Here is a 19,575-nt window from a genome sequence, read left to right as displayed (position 1 = left end):
CAGAAGAGAAGATACTCCATTGACTGAGATCCGGGTCGGGAAATTGACAGATTGTGTCAGTCCCAATGAGTCGCAGAAGTCCTTTGCTGAGGTGCCATGGCTGGTGAGATGAACCCACACCCAGCCAGCTGGCATGATGACAGTTGAAGTCGCCACATATGAGGAAGGGAGAGTTTGGATGAGTTGATAGAAGTTGGTCCATGTTGTCCGACAGAGAAATGTAAATGGAGTCATCACTGTTTGGAGGACGGTACAGAATACATCTATCTATAATTCCAGTAATCTCTGTACGTTTGTACGTTTGTCTGTCTGTGACCGCTGTTTCTCGACAACCACGGGTCCGATATACTTTTCACTTGCCAGGTATATTGCTGGGGACCCGAGGATGTGCCTTTTCAAGGTTTCATATTAATCGGACAATTACTTACCGAGCTATGTCCAAAAAACGATTCAACCAATCAGAGAGCAGCGAACGATCGCGTGTGCCGAACGTGGCGGGCACACTCTGCCTCGGATGGCACATTTGAGAGCGTATTCATTTATTTCACGTTTGCAAACTATGTTGGCGTTAAACTATGTTTTACAACAAATAAAAACGAATTTGCGATTCATTCGCTTTCCTGCGCGTTTGTGTACGCGATGGCGATTTCTTTACCAAACTCCGGAAGCCGTTCGCTTTGGACCGAACCATTGCATGTAAATAGAGGGGGGGGATTGTCACCACTCGCAAGCCGTTCGCTTTGGACCAAACCATTTCATGTAAATAGAGGGGGGGAATATAATTTTAGATATATATATATAGTACGGGCATGCCCTAGTATGAACAAAAGGTGGGAGCGGAGAGGAAGCCATAGCCAGAGGTACTCCTGTGGGTGGGGTTGAGAGAGGGCAGTGCAGGGAGAGTGAGGAAGAGAGTTTTTGATAAAGATAGCCACCCCCCACCAGGACGAGGATCAGGTCTATCGTACCGGAGGAGGGAGTAACCAGGAAGAGATATTAAGGAATCGGAGCCATCTTGAAGGAGGAAAGTTTCTGTTAAGCAGATCAAGTCTGGATTTTCAGAAGCAACCTGAATGGAGAGATCAATCAGGTTTGAGCGAAGGCCCCGGATGTTTGAGGTCCATACCGTTAGTGAGGAGAGAGGGGGAGCATCGGGTGCAGGACAGGGGAGGGGAGGGGTAGGGTCAGATGAAGGGTGAGAGGGGGATGTAGGAAGAGCAGTTGATAGTGTGTCAGAGATTACAGAAGAGTTACAAGAAAGGGAAGGATGAGGAGGACGAAAGGTTTGATGGTGATGGAATGAGGCACAGTGAGAGTTTGTTTGAGGGGGGGAAGAGGAAAGTAGAAGGTTGGGGGAGGTGGAGGTATGACATAGGAGGGAGAGGAAGTGGGGAGGAGGCAGCTTTGAGAAGGAGATGGGAGGAGGGAGAATTTGGGAGGGATGGTTGGGGGGGAGATTTGAAGGGGAGGGGCAAGGGGGGAGTTTAGAAAGTGGATGATTAATGAAAGATAAACATATAAAACAAATTGGGTTTGTTGTGATTTTCAAGTTAGCGATTCGTTTAAGAACGATGGAGGAGGGATGGAATGAATGAGAATTTAGAGCATGGAGTGATTTGGAATCATAAGAGATTGAATATTTTTTGAAATGGAATGAGTTGAAGAGGAAATTGAAAGGAGCCTTTTAAATAAGAAAAACAGCGTGTTGTAATAAACCACTGAATAAAACACTGAAGGGGATAGTTGAAACATATTTAAACAGAACTGTGAAGAACAATCTTATATTCACAAAAATACCAATGGGGAGAGGAAGCCAAGAGCGATGACCACGAGTCACTTGAACAGGGCAAAAGGTGGAACGCAAGGGGAAAATGGGGGCGGGGCGAGACAGCGCACGTGGGCAGAGGCAAAAGCATACGAGGAGAAAGGGAAATAAAAGTTTTTTTTGTTTGTTTTTTTGTTTGTTTTGGGGGGGGGGTGGGGGTTACAACGTTAGACAAATAGTAGATGTTTGGTGAAGCTTGGTGAAGAAGGGGAAATCAAAAAAGCTAGCAAAACAGCGAAGGAAGGAACAACCTTCGACGGGGGGAGCCTGAGGCTGCAAGGCCTTGCTCGCGACGTGGCAAACAAACGATTAATTTATGAAAGATAAACACCGAGAAACTTCCAAGGGGGACACTATAAGTTCACACACCAACAACAACAACAACATGCATTTTAAGGCCATTTTCCCTGCTAGAGCGGATAAGTTCACACACCGAACGATAAATACAGTTTCGACAAAATACAATTGTGAACAGACAACTTTGAAAAACGTGGAGACCGTGTGGACCGTCGAAAACCCCTGCCACCGTCTCCAAGATCTCACGAGATCTGAGTTCATTATAATGTCATGCTTGTCAGAAGGAACTGCTTTTTAAAAAGCATGATCACTGCAGAATTACCTGGCAAGAGCAATTCACTGTCGAATCATTGGCGAGAGAATTTGCTAATTATGCAGCATGATCGGTTTGGTTTGTGGTGTGGGAAACTGATGGTATGTTTTGGTGGAGGGAGAGGGGGAAGGGAAACCTGATGGATTTAGGAGGACTTGGTGTTGTTGTGGTCAAAAAAAATTTTTTTTTGATATCGGGTCATTCCTGGTGGAACTTCATGTCATCTTTCAACCTTGCTTTAGGTTGGAGGCTTGGGTATTTTCGATGACGTGCCATCGATTTCACTCGAGTTAGTATTTTATTTTTGTAATGCATTCAGGTCCAAAACACCTCACACATGAATTAATTTGAGATACCCTCAGAACCCTCTCTTCGTGGGTGATTCGTTCCTGGAAAATCCACGAATAGCGAAACCGCGAATAGTGGGGCATTGTTTCAATGGAAAAAGAGGGGATAGGTTTCCCGAGTCGCGAAAATCTGTGAATAGAGGACAAAACAACGAATGGTAAGGCAAATCCAGAGAATGTCAATGATAATCCGACAAGGTCGATGAAAATCCCGTGAATGCAAGGCCGCGGCATTGTTTCAATGCCCCTGAAAAACCATGAATTTGCGGAACACGGCTGCAAATAGGCGGGGGGGGGGGGGTGGGGGGAGGGTTTGGGGGGGAAGCTATTTCAAGGAACGGCCACGAATAGAATAAAATGCAAATTCGTGGGACACTTCCACGAATAGAGAAACGGGTCACATTTTATGACCCACAAATACGCAGAACCGCGAATAGTGAGGTCCGACAGTATATCAGCACTTTTTATTTTTTCAAGAGGAATCAGGACATCCATAATTTTAGATCTTCTACATGATAACCAATCCACAAATAAATGTCAATTTAAATATATTGACAAAAACAATTTGAAATTGACATCGGGCACTTGACAGTGTTGTGCAGTGTTCAGCTTGCCAAGCTTTTTCCCTGTGAAATACAAGGCCACCTTTTCTGGCTCTAAAATACAAGGCTCTAAACGGAATCCTTTCATCTCCTCTCCCAGCAGAGGCTGGAGTGTACCAAAGCAGCGTCTTGGACTCAAGCCTGTTCGTTATATATATACAGACTTGGCATTTAATATGGAATATTTTTTTTGTGGGGGTGAACTTACTTTTCAAGATGACTTAGAACCAAAAGTTCATTGGAATTATGTTGAAATTATTCTAGATTTTGTTAATGTGACCTTTAGAAGAAACATTTGTTTTGTGTAAAAGAAACACATAAAAGAAACACAAAAACCACATTTGACATTTCAAAGCAAATAAATTGATCCTTGAAAGTGATGTAAACTGATATCGAACTCAATTCATGGACAGTACTGTGTTAAACTTCTGTACGTTTTCCAGAAGTATCTCTTTATTTTGCACATTAGCCAAAAAAAATTTCAACAAAAACAAAAGCTAAATTATGACTGGGATTACGGACAGTAAAATTACAGTTCAGTACTTCGTGTAACCCCCACGAGCATTCAGGAGAGCACATACACCTCAAGGCATGCTGTTCACGAGATTTGCCAAGGTTTGGACAGGAATCGCTTGCCATGCAGTGACAATAGTCTGCTGCAATTCACGCACAGATGTAGGCTGCTGGTCCAAGTTGTCGATTTGACGCGTTAATTCTGCCCACAAGTTCTCTATCGGATTCATATCCGGGGACATGGCAGGCCACTCCATATGCTCTACACCACGGTCTGCAAGAAAGTGTTGGATCATGCAAGCACGATGAGGCCGTGCATTGTCATCTTGGAAGACAAAGTTTCCTCGAAAGGCTGCACGAGCAAATGGAAGCAATGTTTCTTCCAGAATGACCCTGTATTTGAACTGGTTCAGGTTTCCATTCAGAACAACCAGGTCAGTTTTGCCCCCTGCATGAAAAGCAGCCCAAACAGTCACCCCACCACCTCCAGCTTGGACTCTTGGCACTACACAATGTTCGTTGTGGGCTTCATGCACTTGTCTGCGCACTCGGACGCGGCCATCTTGACGATAGACCAGAAATCTAGACTCGTCACTGAAGGTCACGTGATTCCATTGTCCTGGCTGCCATTGACGGTGCTCTCTGGCCCACTGCAATCGGCGCTGGCTGTGTTGTCTGGTCAGGCGTGGCTTTCTCAGGGGACGCCTGGCACGATAGCCTGCTTGAACCAGTCGTTGGTTGACTAGCCTTCTGGATACAGGGATTACAGGCACATTGGTCAGTTGCTGCCACTCAGCCCTAAGCTGATTAGCTGACTTGGTATGGCCATTGCAGACTAACCGGTGCAGCTGGTGATCATCTCTCCTTGTGGTTCTGCGTGGACGTCCTGGCCTCGGTATTGGAGTAGGGACACCCCTCTGAGCATTTCGTTTCAGGATCTTTGACACCTGACCTTGAGTGATGCCATACTGCCGAGCAATAGCACGCTTTCATGGCAGAATTTCGTAATGCCACCACTCCATGACAAACAGCATTGTCAAGTTGACGGACCATCTCCAGAGGAAGCGGCAATAACCTTTGTAGACGTGCAGCAGTTGTTTTCCACTAATACAGAACGCAACAACCCTTATATACCCGATTGTGAAGCCAATCGTCAAATGTACCTGTCCTTACATTTTGTCACGCCACCTGTGATGTAATCCTGTTATTGACTTCTTGCTGCGAAAGACAATCCGTGACATGGTTCTTTCAACAAAGACATCACCGAAGGGTAAAATGAAACTCACCAGATTGATATAGAGTTCAGAAAGTAAACCCAAGTCAAGAAAGAAAAAAAAATTCCATATTAAATGCCAAGTCTGCATATATATATCCATTAATGACATCCAATGCTCGATAAATAAAATAAGAACTACTTGCAGACGACAAGGCCGTGGCCGAGTGCTTTGGATTACATGGCATCCAGGAGTGACAGGTGTGAAGTAGGGGTACCTTGATATGAGAGAGCAGTACTACATTCCATTGACTGATGGAATTATGCTCTCATATAGGTTGGTACTCCTACTTCATACCTGTCACTCCTGGACACTGTGAAATCGAAAATGCCCGGTGCAATTGGAATCTTCCGCAAAGAAGCGTAAGCACAGGATCTCTTACTTTCTCATCGCAGACAGGTCAGTAGCCCGTTTTTGACCACCTCTTCTGTCTCGCTCCCTCTGCACTTTAATCTCTCGCTTCAAAGTAGCAGTGTACCACCACCCAAGGTCATCCAACCTCATCCCTACGTTTTTTTTCTCTATCTGCAATACCTCCCAATAACCTTCAATTGCCTTTCCCCATCTATTTGCAGGTTAATTTCCAAATTCTCTCTCATGTTTGTTCATCTCTTTCCAATTATCACTGGTACAATGTTTTCATATATCACGTCACAATGGTACAATTCCCCTTGATGTGATATGTTTTCCTCATGCTCCTGTGACATTTCAATGTCTACCTGAGGATGATTTGAGAATGAATAAGCAGAATCGAGCTCCAAGTGGCAAATGTGATCGTCCTCTCATCCATGTTTGCCAAACATCTCCTCACATCAAACTACAGAAGCATACTCACACCGACATTCGATATTGTTTTTGTACCACCATGCTTTCTACAGGTCGCTGGACCTGAGTGCAAATGAGTCTCAGCTCATGGATGCCATGCATGGAAAGGAGGTTGATCTCCTCACTCTACATCGACAGGTGGGCGTCGAGTCCTTTCTTTGACAGTTTTATTTTGTTTTCTTTCCGTATAACACACATAACACTTTCAAGTAAATATTGGTGTTTTGCATGAAATCTTATTCTGCTCAATATTGTGCTTTGGGCATTGTGGATCGAACAACATAGTGCTATAATGCAACTCCACTCCTGACTAGTGAGGTTGCTCTGTTGTAGGCAAGAAAAAAAAATTGATTGAGAAAATTTTCCATTTTGCCTGAAATAAAAAAACTAAATTGCCCAGACTCTATAAAAATATTTAAAAACATTTTTTTGGATTAGCATATAAAAAACTTTGAATTTTGTTTATGCATTGTCACTTTTACTGTGGATACAAAACTTAATGGCCTTTAGAGTCCTGTGTAGGCTGACAGGATGCTCGAGAGATATGCACACGTCTCAAAGCTGTCCAGCCAGGGTTCGAATCCCGACCCAGATATAAACGTCATCCCGGTGTTTCACAGGCAGGGTGATTCAATGTGTACCATTCCTCAGATGGATGTTAAATGGCTGCCCCATCTGCCAGCATTCGTTTGAACGTTAAATATCCCACGGTGTCCTTCGTGAAGAGTACGTGAGCGATCGCCGACACCTGAACAAATGACAAATTCCTGCCCTATCAAGCAGAGGGCATTGCATCATTGGCACACAGCCTCGCTCTCAGCCAATTGTGCGACATACGAACGAACCGACCATTGTGTACCATTTTGTGGATAATGCCACCTTGCGCAGAACAATACACCACTTCTGGGAAGCAGGCTGCTGTGGTGTCCATCTCTGCAGATCTGGAACTTAAAGTCCTTCGTCATTTGTAATTTATCTTCTAAATACTGTACCAAAAATAGCTTCAAATAAGCCACAATTACAACAAGGAGGATGAGTCACCGTGCAATTTGTTTTGTAGAGCTTCCGTCTAGTCTGGGCATTGATGTGTAATGACTCTTAAATTATGTTTATGTGCTTGCATTAATGCTGTACAGTGGTTTAAACTTCTTCGTCCAAGTATTTTTAGGTCATCCCATCTCGATTCTTGAAGAGATGAACTTGTAGAAATAGCTCCGTGGGGGACTGAGTTATTTCCCCACTGTTTAAGTTTTTTTATTTTATTACAAATTTGAGGTGAAACTACCCCTCGAAGCCTCTTATTGGGGGGGCGGCAGATCCGGATGGGGAACACAACCCTCTGAGACCTTACTGTTTTGATGTATCGTACCGAATTTGGTCTATATTGTTCATGCAGTTTGTGAGGAAAAATAGTTTTAGTGAATACAGTGCAATAGGGGAGGGAGCCCATGGCCCCCTTTCCAGGGGAGATACAGCTAGGGGGAGCACAACTTAAGGTAAGGGCATGGCCAGTTAGGTATTGATCCATTTGTCGGTTTCTGAGAAGATTTTTGAACAAAATACCAATATTTGGGGCAACCCCTCCCTCCCCCATAATATGGGGCACATCTGGATGGGGAGCACAATCCCATGAGACCTTTCTATCCTGATGCATCGTACCAAATTAGGTCCATAATTGGTCGGGTAGTTGTTCAAGCCAAATGTTAATGGATGGACGTATGGCCGGATATCAGGACCCACTGAGGTTATTTTGGAGAAATACTCCGAAATAACCTAAAAATGGGTCGATGTCCATCCATCCATCCTTCCAATTGTCTTAACTTTTTGCTGTTCCTCCCTTCCTTATCACCCAACTGATTGTTGTGAAACTTGACACATGAATACAATACAGCAGCACGGACTTCAATTTTCCAATTTTGGATTATGGAGGCTCCTGGGAGAGGGGAAGGGGGGGAGGCAGAGTAACCCCCTGAAACTTTGGATCCCTACTAGACCATTACTTGCCAACCAATGTTCTGAAACCCTATACAACCCACAACCCTTATACTCGATAGCACACAGAATCGCTTGGTCGGAGATTTTTAGATTTTGGATCGGGGGGCCCCATAGTGGAACGTTAAAGAAAATTTTTTGCCCATTTTGTTAGTACCTGCGGATCATGTGGGGTTCCCCCAAATCAGCAGAGATCTGAACTACAACCTCAAGAGATGACCGTCAGCACACTCAGGGCTATTTGTTTTTGGTTGAAACAGAACAAAATGTACTTCAGTAAGTGTTCTTGATTTGAATGGACAGTGGACACTTGATAATTTAGAACCACTTTCACAAAAATGTTGGTATATTGTTGTCAGACATCCAAGTTCAGATATCCAAAGCACTCTTACGCCCATACTTTGGGGGAACAAGAGCACTTATATGAACAAGACCATTTGCAAACATTTCCAGAGCTGAGAATTTGGCCTGGACAGATTGCTACTTCACATGAGGGGCTGGTTTTACAGGACCATGCAATTAAGCAAAGTGTGGAAATTGCCCATGGTACCGCTACATAGCCCTACTTTTAGAAAATATTTTGTGGGATGACCCAAGGTCCACAAGAACCTATAATGTACCAGGTGAAGTTTATACCTAGATCAGAAATCAGACGGAGTACACAAACGTAGAGGGGAGTGACATGACACTAGCTCTGGGATATCGTGTTACATTAGCCAACATGTACAAATGGTAACAAGGACACGTCCGAAATGGCCTTCAGCAAAGATAAATCTAACAAATGTATGTTCATACTATAACTGCATCTTGTAAGGTTCATATTTTCGTTTCAGGTCCTAAGGCTGAACCAGCGGTTGAGAGCTACAGAGCACGCACAAGAAAAGAGTGCGAGGCATGATGTCCTGCTCTGTTCGGCCATGACCATTCTCCTCCTGATAAATGGCTGGTTTTGGCTGCGTCGGTGATCATCCTGATCCCTTCACATCACCCTTTCCTGAAGCCCGCATGCCATCACGCATCATCTTGTACCGCTGGTTATGCTTAAGTGCTGCTCAAAGGTACAAAGCAATGTTGTCATTCCTTGAAGCTGGGCTTCAAGTTTCAGTAAAGTTCCACTAGACTGCCAATTTTGAGTCTGGATTAAATTGGCAGGATTAGGACATTGTTTAAATTGAAGAAAAGGTGTATATAAGTAATGCTTTGTATGGGTGTTGTCCAAAGCCTCCTATCGAGCCACTGTTTGCCGTTAAATCACAATATTGTGTGGAGTAGGTATGGGTATTATGCGAGTATGCAATTTCTAATAAACTTTTGAAATTTAAATACAGTGGCCCTTGTGATTGTTAATCTATATTGTAATGACCGTATAATCCAAAATTTCCCCATCTGTACGGTTGTGGTATTAAACCATCTGTTAAAATGCAGTTGATGAAATGCCACATTAGATGCAGTCCATGAAAATGAAATGTTTGTTTTATTTTTGTTGCACACAGTATCTCAATTTATTTTGCTGTGCCTGTTACGGCCATTTTTGTTGAAATTGTATTCAATGACAGCTGTTGCTAATTGCCTGATAATTCATTTATGAGTGGTATTTTACTCAGCTGCTTACTCACTCCTGGCATTCCGACAATACAAATGTTTCCATCAATAAAAGACCTTTTATACAAACTTTAATCTATTTTGCTCAAAGCTTTTCAAATCAAATAATTTATTTCTTTGTGAATATTGAATTGGAGGGACAAAAAAAAATGCACCTGAAAAGGTGAACAGTATTATTCAAGTCTTCCAGGCTACTGTCCAAGTCATGGATCAACCATGTATATCGAAGGAGAAATGGATACGAAATGGGAAAGTCACGATACAATTCAAAACTGATTTGCACACATCAAACAGGTAAGACATTTTACAAATACAGAAAATCTTACTGCATATCGTTTGTCTGCGGGAAGTGGAGGATTTTAGTCTTCACAACGGAGCATGGTCCACATGATGTACGATTGCATCATCCATCTCACGCTCAGAGCTGCGTTGACAACAGTGACGCTGAAGCGTGCACGCACCTTTCAGAATGTACACCAGTGAAATGAAGCCAAAATAACCACCATAGATCAAGAACTGGATATGGGGAAATCAAACAAAAATCAATAAAAAATAGTCAATTGCATAATATGGAAATCAATCATATACAAAGTATTTTTGGATGTTTAACTCCATCAGCACATAATATACAAGACTAAATAACCTGTTAAAGTTTGGTGAAAAAGTACGAATATTTACTTTTGCAGAATTTGTCATCTTGCGTTTTGTAAATCTGTAAAATTGCAACTTGGAGCAAATGTACATTTAAACAAGGATATTTAATATCTAAACAAGGTGATACTCTGGAACAGTGGTCGGCAACCTTAGGCACGCGTGCCACCATTGGCACGCGGCAGCGTAATCATTGGCACACTGGCGAAAGCAGTGCCCTCTCCGCTGCATGCCAAATCACCTCTTGAACAGCCATTGGTTGTTGTGCGTGTTGCACTATAACAGTATTCCGGTGTGATGGTGCAGGGTGATGAGGTGGATGGATCAGAGCAGAGTCACCATTCCAATTCCAAATTATTTTACTGGAATAATAATTATCAATGATGATTGATGAAAGATGAAATCAAAGATTTTTGACATTTATTTCCAATGCAATACTTTGTAAATGAGTTACTGAAAGCAGTGTTTTGAAATGGGGTCCATGCATATAATTTGTAACCTCATTGGGGACAAATTTTACAATGATAAAATGATCATTACAATGTCCTGATTATGAGATAAATGTTTATTTGAAATGTTGTTGCCGTGCATGTAGCCAATATGGATGGAGTAAAATTCCATGTCTGTTGGAAGTATTTTTTTGATGTGGTGTCATAATTAAACTTAATGTTAAACTTAATGTTGATATGGCACACTAATTAACAAGAACATTTTAAACTGGCACTTCATGTCAAAAAGGTTGCCGACCCCTGCTCTGGAATGTCCAGATCCCCCACCTTTTGGGTGGTATGAGGAATAAATATCGAATATGAAAGCTAAATGTTGAACGGTTTTTGAAATATCCGTAAACAAGCCAAGTTGCCGAGATGGTTGCCATGGCAACATAATTCAACCAATCACAGTTGTGATCTAGTCAGGTTGAGATGCCATATGAGGAATAGATATCTGCAATACGAAAGCTAAATGTTAAACGGTTTTTGAAATATCGTGTACACAAGTACATGCACAGATGATTGGTCAGTTAGTTGGTCGGACAAAGCTAATTTTTAATGTCTTCCGTCTCAGACCTTGTCAGAGGGGTGGGGACGATCATTGCCTTTTCCAAACGAGAAACATCCGCACGCTATGGGAGTGACCAAGGGGGTGGGAGGTCATGTGTATGTGCACAGCATGCCGACGGTGGTGTTAGTATTATTACTTCCACCACCTAAGGTGGATGAAGGTTATGTTTTCACCACTGTCTGTCTGTGAACAGGATATCTCAAAGTTGTGGACAGATTCGGCCGAAACTTGGTGGACAGGGTGGGTGTGTGACAATGATGAATCCTTTAATTTTGGTGAAGATACGAACCCGGATCCTGATACGAGTTTATTTTTATTTTTTAATTCTTACGTGATTCTTCACCATTGATAGATGGGACCAAAAATGATATAAAGCATAATATTTCAGAACGTTATGGACGAGTCATGAAAAAAAACAAAAAAACCGTGGATGAGTGGGTTCAGTGACGAGAACAAGCCGATTCAATTTTTGTTCAGGACCTGATCCTGCCTGTCAGTGGGGTTTGTTAACTCAACTGGACTACCGTCCAGTCGAGTTCATCACATACTGAACCCTCCGGCATCCGTCGTCCGTTAACTTTTCGAAGTTGACACTCCAGCGTCCACAAATATCAACCGATTCTGATCAAACTTGACTTGCAGCATCCTTACCCCAAGGACCAGGTTGGTATTACATTTCAGCCCGATCCGTCACAAAATGGTCGCCATAGGCCGCCATATTGTTTCCAGCTCCAAAACGACGTTAAGACTTTAACGGCCACAAATATTTATGGATTTTGATCAAACTTGGTGTGTGAGACTCTCACCACACAAGGTCGGTTGCTATCTTAAGTCAAATCTAGTACAGACAACTGACCGACAAAGTTGTCCAGTCGGGTTCTGCTTCCCTGGAAGCTCTAGTTCAGTTCAGCCTGGTGCCTTTAGCATGCACTCGACTGAGTGCCTTTCTAGTTACAATTGAATTCTCGATTAAGTTTCCCCAAAAAAGTCACGTACTCATTTTAATTTACGAAAACTGCAATCCCTCGAGTTTTGACTCCATACATATTGTTATGGATTTGAGAATTGTGTGTTTTTTTATAGTAATGGTAAAATATCACCCTCCTTCCACCATTTGTTGTGTATAAAGGTCAAAGGTCGTTCCCGTTAGTTATTCCATATACCACACGTAGCCAATCATAGATTTCCTCCTTGTTCAGTAGTTATCTCATTATGTGTATTAGGTTAAGGCTGTGTCTTCCATTAATTAATACTGCATTGCACCGAAGTGGAATAAGGTAGATTCCCTGCACATCCCCCCCTTTTGTCAATTGCCAACTGCACTGGGCGGTTTGCTACATTCTGCTGCTGCTGCTGTGGGGTTGTGGTTGTTTTCGCTGCAAGACTCCATTAGCCACGAGGTCATCTCAGAGCCGAATGTGGGAGGAGTCGGCCCAGCGCCGGGAACAAGGCGTGGCCTTGCCAACGCCTCCTCTAAGGGCGGGATCGGTGAGCCCTCGCGACCAATCAGGGCCGAGGCGAGCTGACCGATGGGCGTGTCCTGGAGGCCGGCGGCTTGATCGCCCGAGGCGATATATAAACGCGCGCGGAAGCCTTTGCAACAAGTTCAAGAGGAAGAGGTCGAGAGAAACGGGAGGGAGTTAAAGAGAGTTCAAGAGAGTCCAAGGAGTCCTGAGAGCAAGCATTGAAAGAGAGTCCAAGGAGTCCTGAGAGCAAGCATTGAGAGAGTCCTGAGAGCAAGCAAGAGGAGTACCACGAGCAGTACCAGGCAGCTTTGACTCCACCAGGCAGCTTTGACTCTACCAGGCAGCTTTGACTCTACCAGGCAGCTTTGACTCTACCAGGCAGCTTTGACTCCACCAGGCAGCTTTGACTCCACCAGGCAGCGTTGGCTCCACCAGGCAGCTTCGACCCGTTACCCCGCGGGAACCAGGATCGGTGGCACCGAGTCTATTAGGAAACAATTAGGAAACAGAGGTCCAACCCGGCGTCCCGTGTGGGATCAAGCCCGAACCATCTGCCCCCAGGAGAACCTTCCTCTCCCTCCAGCCATCCACCTGCCATTCCTGTCATCATCCCCCGTGTAAGTGTGCTCGTAGTCTGTCTTTGTCTCGTTCCTGGGTTATAAGTAAGACTGCAGTAGTTAAGCTAAAAATTGCACTGTGTCCTTCTGGTCCGTCCCTCTTTCTGTCGTTATTTTATTATCCTTCCTTCTTCCTTGGTTTCTTTAATTGTGTAAATAGTAGTAATAAATAATATTCGTATTTCCAACCTTTTTTCTTCTTCACATCCTTCGTCTTTTTTTCCAAATTGAATACCTGTGGCACGATTTGGCCAACGTTCAGGAATCGGGTCTAGTCTGTTATAGTCCTTGAGCCAACCGGCCATTTTTTGAAGTGAATGCTCCGGGGGGGGGGGGGGGGGGGGGAGTAATTCTCATTATGATTTTCCATTAGACCAATGTCTCAAGTGTCAGAAAAGGTGTGATGGACATCTGAGAACGGTAGCTTAGTGCCCGGATGGACGCCATCTTTGAAACCACCCAGCTCGAAAATGCCCATTTGGTGGGGTACATTGTTGCACGTGTATCTGGACTTCTATACTAGCTATCGATGTGCGGTTGACGACTAAATATACGTCCGATGTGTACCGTCTAAATAAAAAATAATATGAAGCATTTTGTTTTAGATTAATTATTATAAAAATCAATTATCGAAAAAAAATCATATATTTTTCAATATTTTATTATTAGACTTGTACTTTTTTTAGTGAAACAACACTGGTATGATTTTCCAAATTATGCATTGTGCTACACCGTTTATCTGTCTATAAAAATAACTCAAAAACTAAAACATATCATCCACCACGAGTGTACACAAAAAATATATGAAAAGGCATGCACTTTCCACAAACCGAAACTATGTCAGTTGGAATTTCCCGCCGATAAATCAACCCACAGAACCCAGTGCCGAAAGTGACGTCAGTCTATTCTATATCTATATTCTATATTCTATATCTCAGTCTGAGATTTGTTGCGGTGACCTGATTAATTTCTGAGGGGGGGGGGGGGGGGGGGGGGTGGGTGGCTTAAGAACTAAAAGTGAACATGTTAGATGGCGCCACATACAACTCTATTATAGAGTTGTATTGTGGCGCCATCTAACATGTTCACTGACTTGGATGAGTATGTCTATGTAAGCTGGCGAGCTTTTCGGATATCGGAGTAATCTAACGTCAGTCTTTTTGTTCTTTCAGCTGAGATGGCCGGTGTCGAGGCGAAACGGGCGAAGATTGAACCTGAGTCCGGAACGTGCATCCTGTGCAGCAAGAAGTCGCCACTCTGAACTAAGCAAGGCAGCGGGCAACAGTTCTTGGAAGACATTGTGTGAGGCAGCCGCAGTTAGAAACTTTTATCCAATTCTAAAACTAGTCCAAGAAGGCGCAGTTGAACTTCCTAATATTCCAATATTATACCATAGGGCTTGTAGATCAGACTTCACTCACAAAAACCACCTAGCTACTTTGACCAATGCAGCTAGAAGTTCTTCAGTTGATACTGGCGATGCGGTGCGATGGCGATCATCACGGGAAGAGACAGGATCAACTTCAACGGTCTACGATGATAAATGCATTTTTTGCCAGCGTGCTTCAAAATTCATAAAAGGCAGTCGTACCCGTGAAACAGTTGTCTTGGCTGTTGAACTTCGAGCAGATAAGACAATAAGAGATGCTGCGACAGCTCGCAATGATGAGAGAGTTTTGGCATTGACTACACGAGATATGGTTGCAGCTGAGGCTCACTACCACTTCTCCTGCTATAGAAACTACACACGGCCCCAAAAACCTCAAGTAGAAACTGACATTGAAGATAATATCGAGAAAAAAGAAATGATACGATGTATATTCAATTTCATTCGCACTGACTTGTTCTTGAACCCGAGGATTGTTCCAATAGTTGATGTTGCAACAGATATCCTGTCTTCAGATACATTTTCAGTTGATGTTCGTGACTCCATCAAGAAGAATCTGCAGCGCACATTACAAAGAGAGTTTGGAGAATCGCTCATCTTCTTCAATGTGAAACACCGTGTATACTTGATGCCCGATAATCTGACAAAGCGAGAGATTGCTGCAGAGTGCGTAAACCTGAAAGCAGAAGTGAAAGCATTTGAACGAACGGACGGTGAAAGTAACATTGTGCGTGCAGCTACTTCACTGCGACACCAGATCAAAGATGCTCATTACAATGAACGTTGGCCGCCTCAGCCAGCAGAACTCACTTCAGATTACGTGAAGATACCAGATTCTCTTCGTGTATTTCTGCATACTTTGATTTGCGGGAGTGGGGGTAGCTCTGCGCGTGCCGACACACTGGTATGGTCGATGGCTCAAGATATCATCAATGCTGTACACCGGGGTACCATCAGAACATCGAAGCATGTCCTACTTCCGTGGGTCATGAAAACGCTCACCGGTAATACAGAGGTCATCAGAATATTGAATCGACTCGGGCACGGATGTTCGTACACAGTTCTGGAAGAAATCGAGACAGCGCTATGCATAGACAAATTAGCAAGTGTGGAGAAAGATACAGTACCACTTCCTTCACATGTGCACCCTTCGGTCCCGACTGTATTAGCATTCGATAACATCGACAGGCTAGAGGAATCGCTGAGTGGTGGCGGAACATCGCATCGCGTCAACGGTATCATCGTCCAACCGAAGTCGCAGTCGTGTTTGCCGCCCCAACCTCCATCGGCAGTATCCAAAGCAGATAAGAAGCGATCTATCCCGTCATCCAGCGATTTAGTTCCAATATACAGCGGTGGGAAACGAGAGGGCCCACCTGCAATCAAGCCTGCAGATCTTTCTGACACTCTTGCAGGCGCAACATCCCTTGCGCAGCGCCGAAATCACGTATGGATTATGACTCGCATGCTGGAACCATGCGACCAGACAATCAGTTCGTGGACTGGTTTCAACATCATGACTAGAGATCGTGTTCAGGTGACGGAAGATGTAGTTGGCTACCTGCCGACTATAAACGCGCCTGCCACAGATATGGCAACAGTGCAAGAAATCCTCAGAGAAGCTCTGAACATCATGTCATCACTTCAGCTTGAGCGTATACCGGTGGTGCTAGACCAGGCACTATTTGCTAAGGCGACCGAAATAGCATGGAAAGATGTCGATCGATATGGAAGAATCGTGCTCATGATGGGGAACTTCCATACCATCTGTAACTTCATGTCGAGCATTGGGAAAATGTTTGGAGATGCAGGCCTTCGGGATGTAGCTGTTGAGTCAGGAGTAATCGCTGAAGGTTCCATCAACAGGGTTCTGGAAGGCAAGCAATACAACCGTGCTGTGCGACTCCACAAGTTGATGTACGAGGCACTAATGCGCATCATTTGGAAGGGCTTCCAGGTGTGGATAGAAAGCAATCATCCTGACAAGGAACCCCAGATTCGAAGCACTGACCTCAAAATTCGCAGCATCAAGGAGGATGTTTGCCACGAGACTCTCGCTGCTGCTCTCGATGATGATTCATGTGTACAGAGCTTTGACATGTTCGCGAAATACCTACATTTTCTGCGAACCAAACATGGAGACCTGGCTCGCTTCTGGATGATGTATATTGATATGGTAGAGACCCTGCTGGGGTTGATTCGTGCGGATAGAGAAGGCGACTGGATGCTTCACTTGGCTTGTGTCAGAAGAGTGATCCCTTGGTGTTTCGCAATGAACAAGGTGAACTATGCTAGATATCTACCAGTGTACTATGCACAGATGACGCAACTCCACGAAACATGCCCCGAGTTGTACAGGCATTTCAATCAAGGCTACTTCTCCGTACAGCTTAGACCAGGGAATCCATTTGCCAGAATCGCTGTTGATCAGACAACAGAAGAAACAGTAAACAAAGATACGCAAACAGCTGGAGGAACACGAGGTTTTAGTCTTCGCCAAGGGGCTGTGTCACGATACTATCTAACTGCAGAAAATCGGGCTACTGCACTGAGGCAACTATGAGAAACTATCCTTGTGAATGGCAGCGACACATCTCACGCCAAGCACCCTGACTTGTCTACTTCTCGCATCAAACGTGATGAGTCTGGCGTCACAGCTATCTGTGATCTACTGGAAAATGACTGGACCAATCCATTCGCCGATGATCCGTCATGTCTTCTCAGTATATCTACCGGAGCGGCTGCGAGGGAGGACGTTTCTAATGACCTACTCAACACCCTGCAAAAGGGGGAAGCGGCGTATCAAAGCTTCCAGAAACGTCTTGAAGAGGGAACAGGCTTCCATGACACATTGAACAAGCTAAACTTGAAGACCTTTGGTAAGATCAAGCAGAAAGTTGTGAAGGGCACAAACAAGGAGATCGTCCTGAGAGCTGACAGACAACTGTTTGCCACCATGATACTCATCGCCAAGACAAGGAACCTCGACATGCAACTTGTCCTTTGTCACCCACTAGGGCCGTTACCATGGTCTTTGGCAAACGTTGATGGGTCAATGAAAAAAACGAACAAAGCTGCACTTGCGAAACACATGGAAGGTCTTGTGGAACCAGCCGAGAACGTTGACAAGCGAAGTGCAACAATAATTGATGCGATGGCTCTCATACAAAAGATGCATGGCGAGAACGACACGTTCGAAGAACTATCTGACCGCATCCTTGCTGCAGCGCTTCACGCTGGTCAAGGCAGTGAGCGCATCGATGTTGTCTTTGACACATACACAGAAGAATCCATCAAAGCAGCTGAGCGTGTGAACCGCGGTTCAAATGAAGGCATCAGTTTCAGCGAGATCAGACCCGCACACAAAATCATGAACTGGCGGCGTCTCCTTGCTTGCAGCCAGACAAAGGAGAAACTGGTTGTGTTTCTGGCGGAGTCGTGGAAACATGAAACAAATCGCGAAAAGCTAGGCAACAGAACAGTGTATGTCACCTGTGGTGAAAAATGTCTGGTACTGACCCGCGATAGGTGGAAGTTGGTGCAAGCACTCGAATGTAGCCACGAGGAAGCAGACACGCGTATGTTTCTCCACGCAAAGCACGCCGCTACCCACTACAAGACGATCATCTTAGTGGCAGATGACACCGACGTTCTGATCATCAGTCTTCATCTCAGCAGAACCATCGATAGTCAGCTCTTCATCAGACGAGGAACAAAGGTTCGTCAGAATGATCGACGTTGGAAAGTTGGCTGCGGTATTGGGGTCTGGAGTTTGCAGTGCATTGCCAGGGCTTCATGCATGGAGCGGGTGTGACACTGTGAGTGCTCTGGCTAGCCAAGGAAAGATAAAGGCTTTGAAGCTTGTGCAAGCGAATGAGCTGTATCTTCAAGCATTCACAGATCTGGGATCTTCGTGGAATGTACCAACAGACGTCTTCAATAGCATTCAGGCCTTCACGTGTCAGCTGTACGCCAAGAACACGAAGATCGTCGGTGTTAATTCGCTCCGTTATCACATGTTCTGTGCAAAGAAGGGCCAGATCGAATCTGGACAATTGCCGCCTTGTGAAGACTCCTTGATGCAGCATACGCTTAGGGCCAACTATCAGGCGGCTATCTGGCGACGCAGCCTTGAAAACCTACCAGACGTCCCAACACCATCAGCAGGACATGGTTGGGAACTCGATGATGGCGGTTCGCTCACAATCCGATGGATGGCGGGTCTACCAGCTCCAGATGTCGTCTTGAATCTCATCTCATGCACATGCAGAAGGACGTGTCGACCGTCAGATTGCTCCTGCATACTGAATGGGTTGAAGTGCACTGTTGTGTGTAAGCTGCAGGGATGCTCCAACATGGTGCAGGATATCGATGCTATCGTGGCTCAGGATGCCAATGACTCTGATGGCGACTCTGATGATTAACTTTGTGTGCACTGTATATTGTATAGCATATGTTGTTCTCTATTATAATGCAGGCCAAATTGCCTGAAAATCTTTATAGACAGATAAACGGTTTAGCAAAATGTATAATTTGGAAGATCATACCGGTGTTATTTGACTAAAACATGACATGTTCAATGATACCTCCGCTTGCTTATTAGGAATATACATCGTATGGTGTTAAAATCAGCTCCATACGTCTTTCCAAACTCTAGTAATGAATAATTAATATAATTGGCGGCCATTTTGAAATCCAAGATGGCCACCAAAGTGCAGATTTCCTATGTAACAATTTCCGCCTGCTTATTAGATATCGTATGGTGTTAAAATCCTCTCCGTACGACATTCCTAACTTGCGTT

General features: G+C 44.3%; 2 protein-coding genes across 5 annotated transcripts in view; one reads left to right on the top strand and one right to left on the bottom strand.

Moving 5' to 3' along the window:
• LOC137435327 (mitochondrial fission factor) overlaps positions 1 to 9,665 on the top strand; it is a 32,955-nt gene extending 23,290 nt beyond the window's left edge. For both annotated transcript variants that reach the window (XM_068129016.2, XM_068129015.2), the window contains exons 5-6: positions 6,050 to 6,134; positions 8,822 to 9,665. In XM_068129016.2, the coding sequence (XP_067985117.2) occupies positions 6,050 to 6,134; positions 8,822 to 8,953 (217 nt within the window). In that variant the 3' untranslated portion in view covers positions 8,954 to 9,665. The remainder of the gene's footprint in view (positions 1 to 6,049; positions 6,135 to 8,821) is intronic.
• SLC19A2 (solute carrier family 19 member 2) overlaps positions 9,446 to 19,575 on the bottom strand; it is a 55,268-nt gene continuing 45,138 nt past the window's right edge. For all 3 annotated transcript variants that reach the window (XM_068129013.2, XM_068129011.2, XM_068129010.2), the window contains one exon: positions 9,446 to 10,106. In XM_068129013.2, the coding sequence (XP_067985114.2) occupies positions 9,957 to 10,106 (150 nt within the window). In that variant the 3' untranslated portion in view covers positions 9,446 to 9,956. The remainder of the gene's footprint in view (positions 10,107 to 19,575) is intronic.

This window comes from Myxine glutinosa, chromosome 9, assembly GCF_964187855.1.
Source record: "Myxine glutinosa chromosome 9, kmMyxGlut1.1, whole genome shotgun sequence".
Taxonomy (NCBI): domain Eukaryota; kingdom Metazoa; phylum Chordata; class Myxini; order Myxiniformes; family Myxinidae; genus Myxine; species Myxine glutinosa.
The sequence above is the reverse complement of the archived record's forward strand: the minus strand, read 5'-3'. Positions and strand labels throughout refer to the sequence as shown.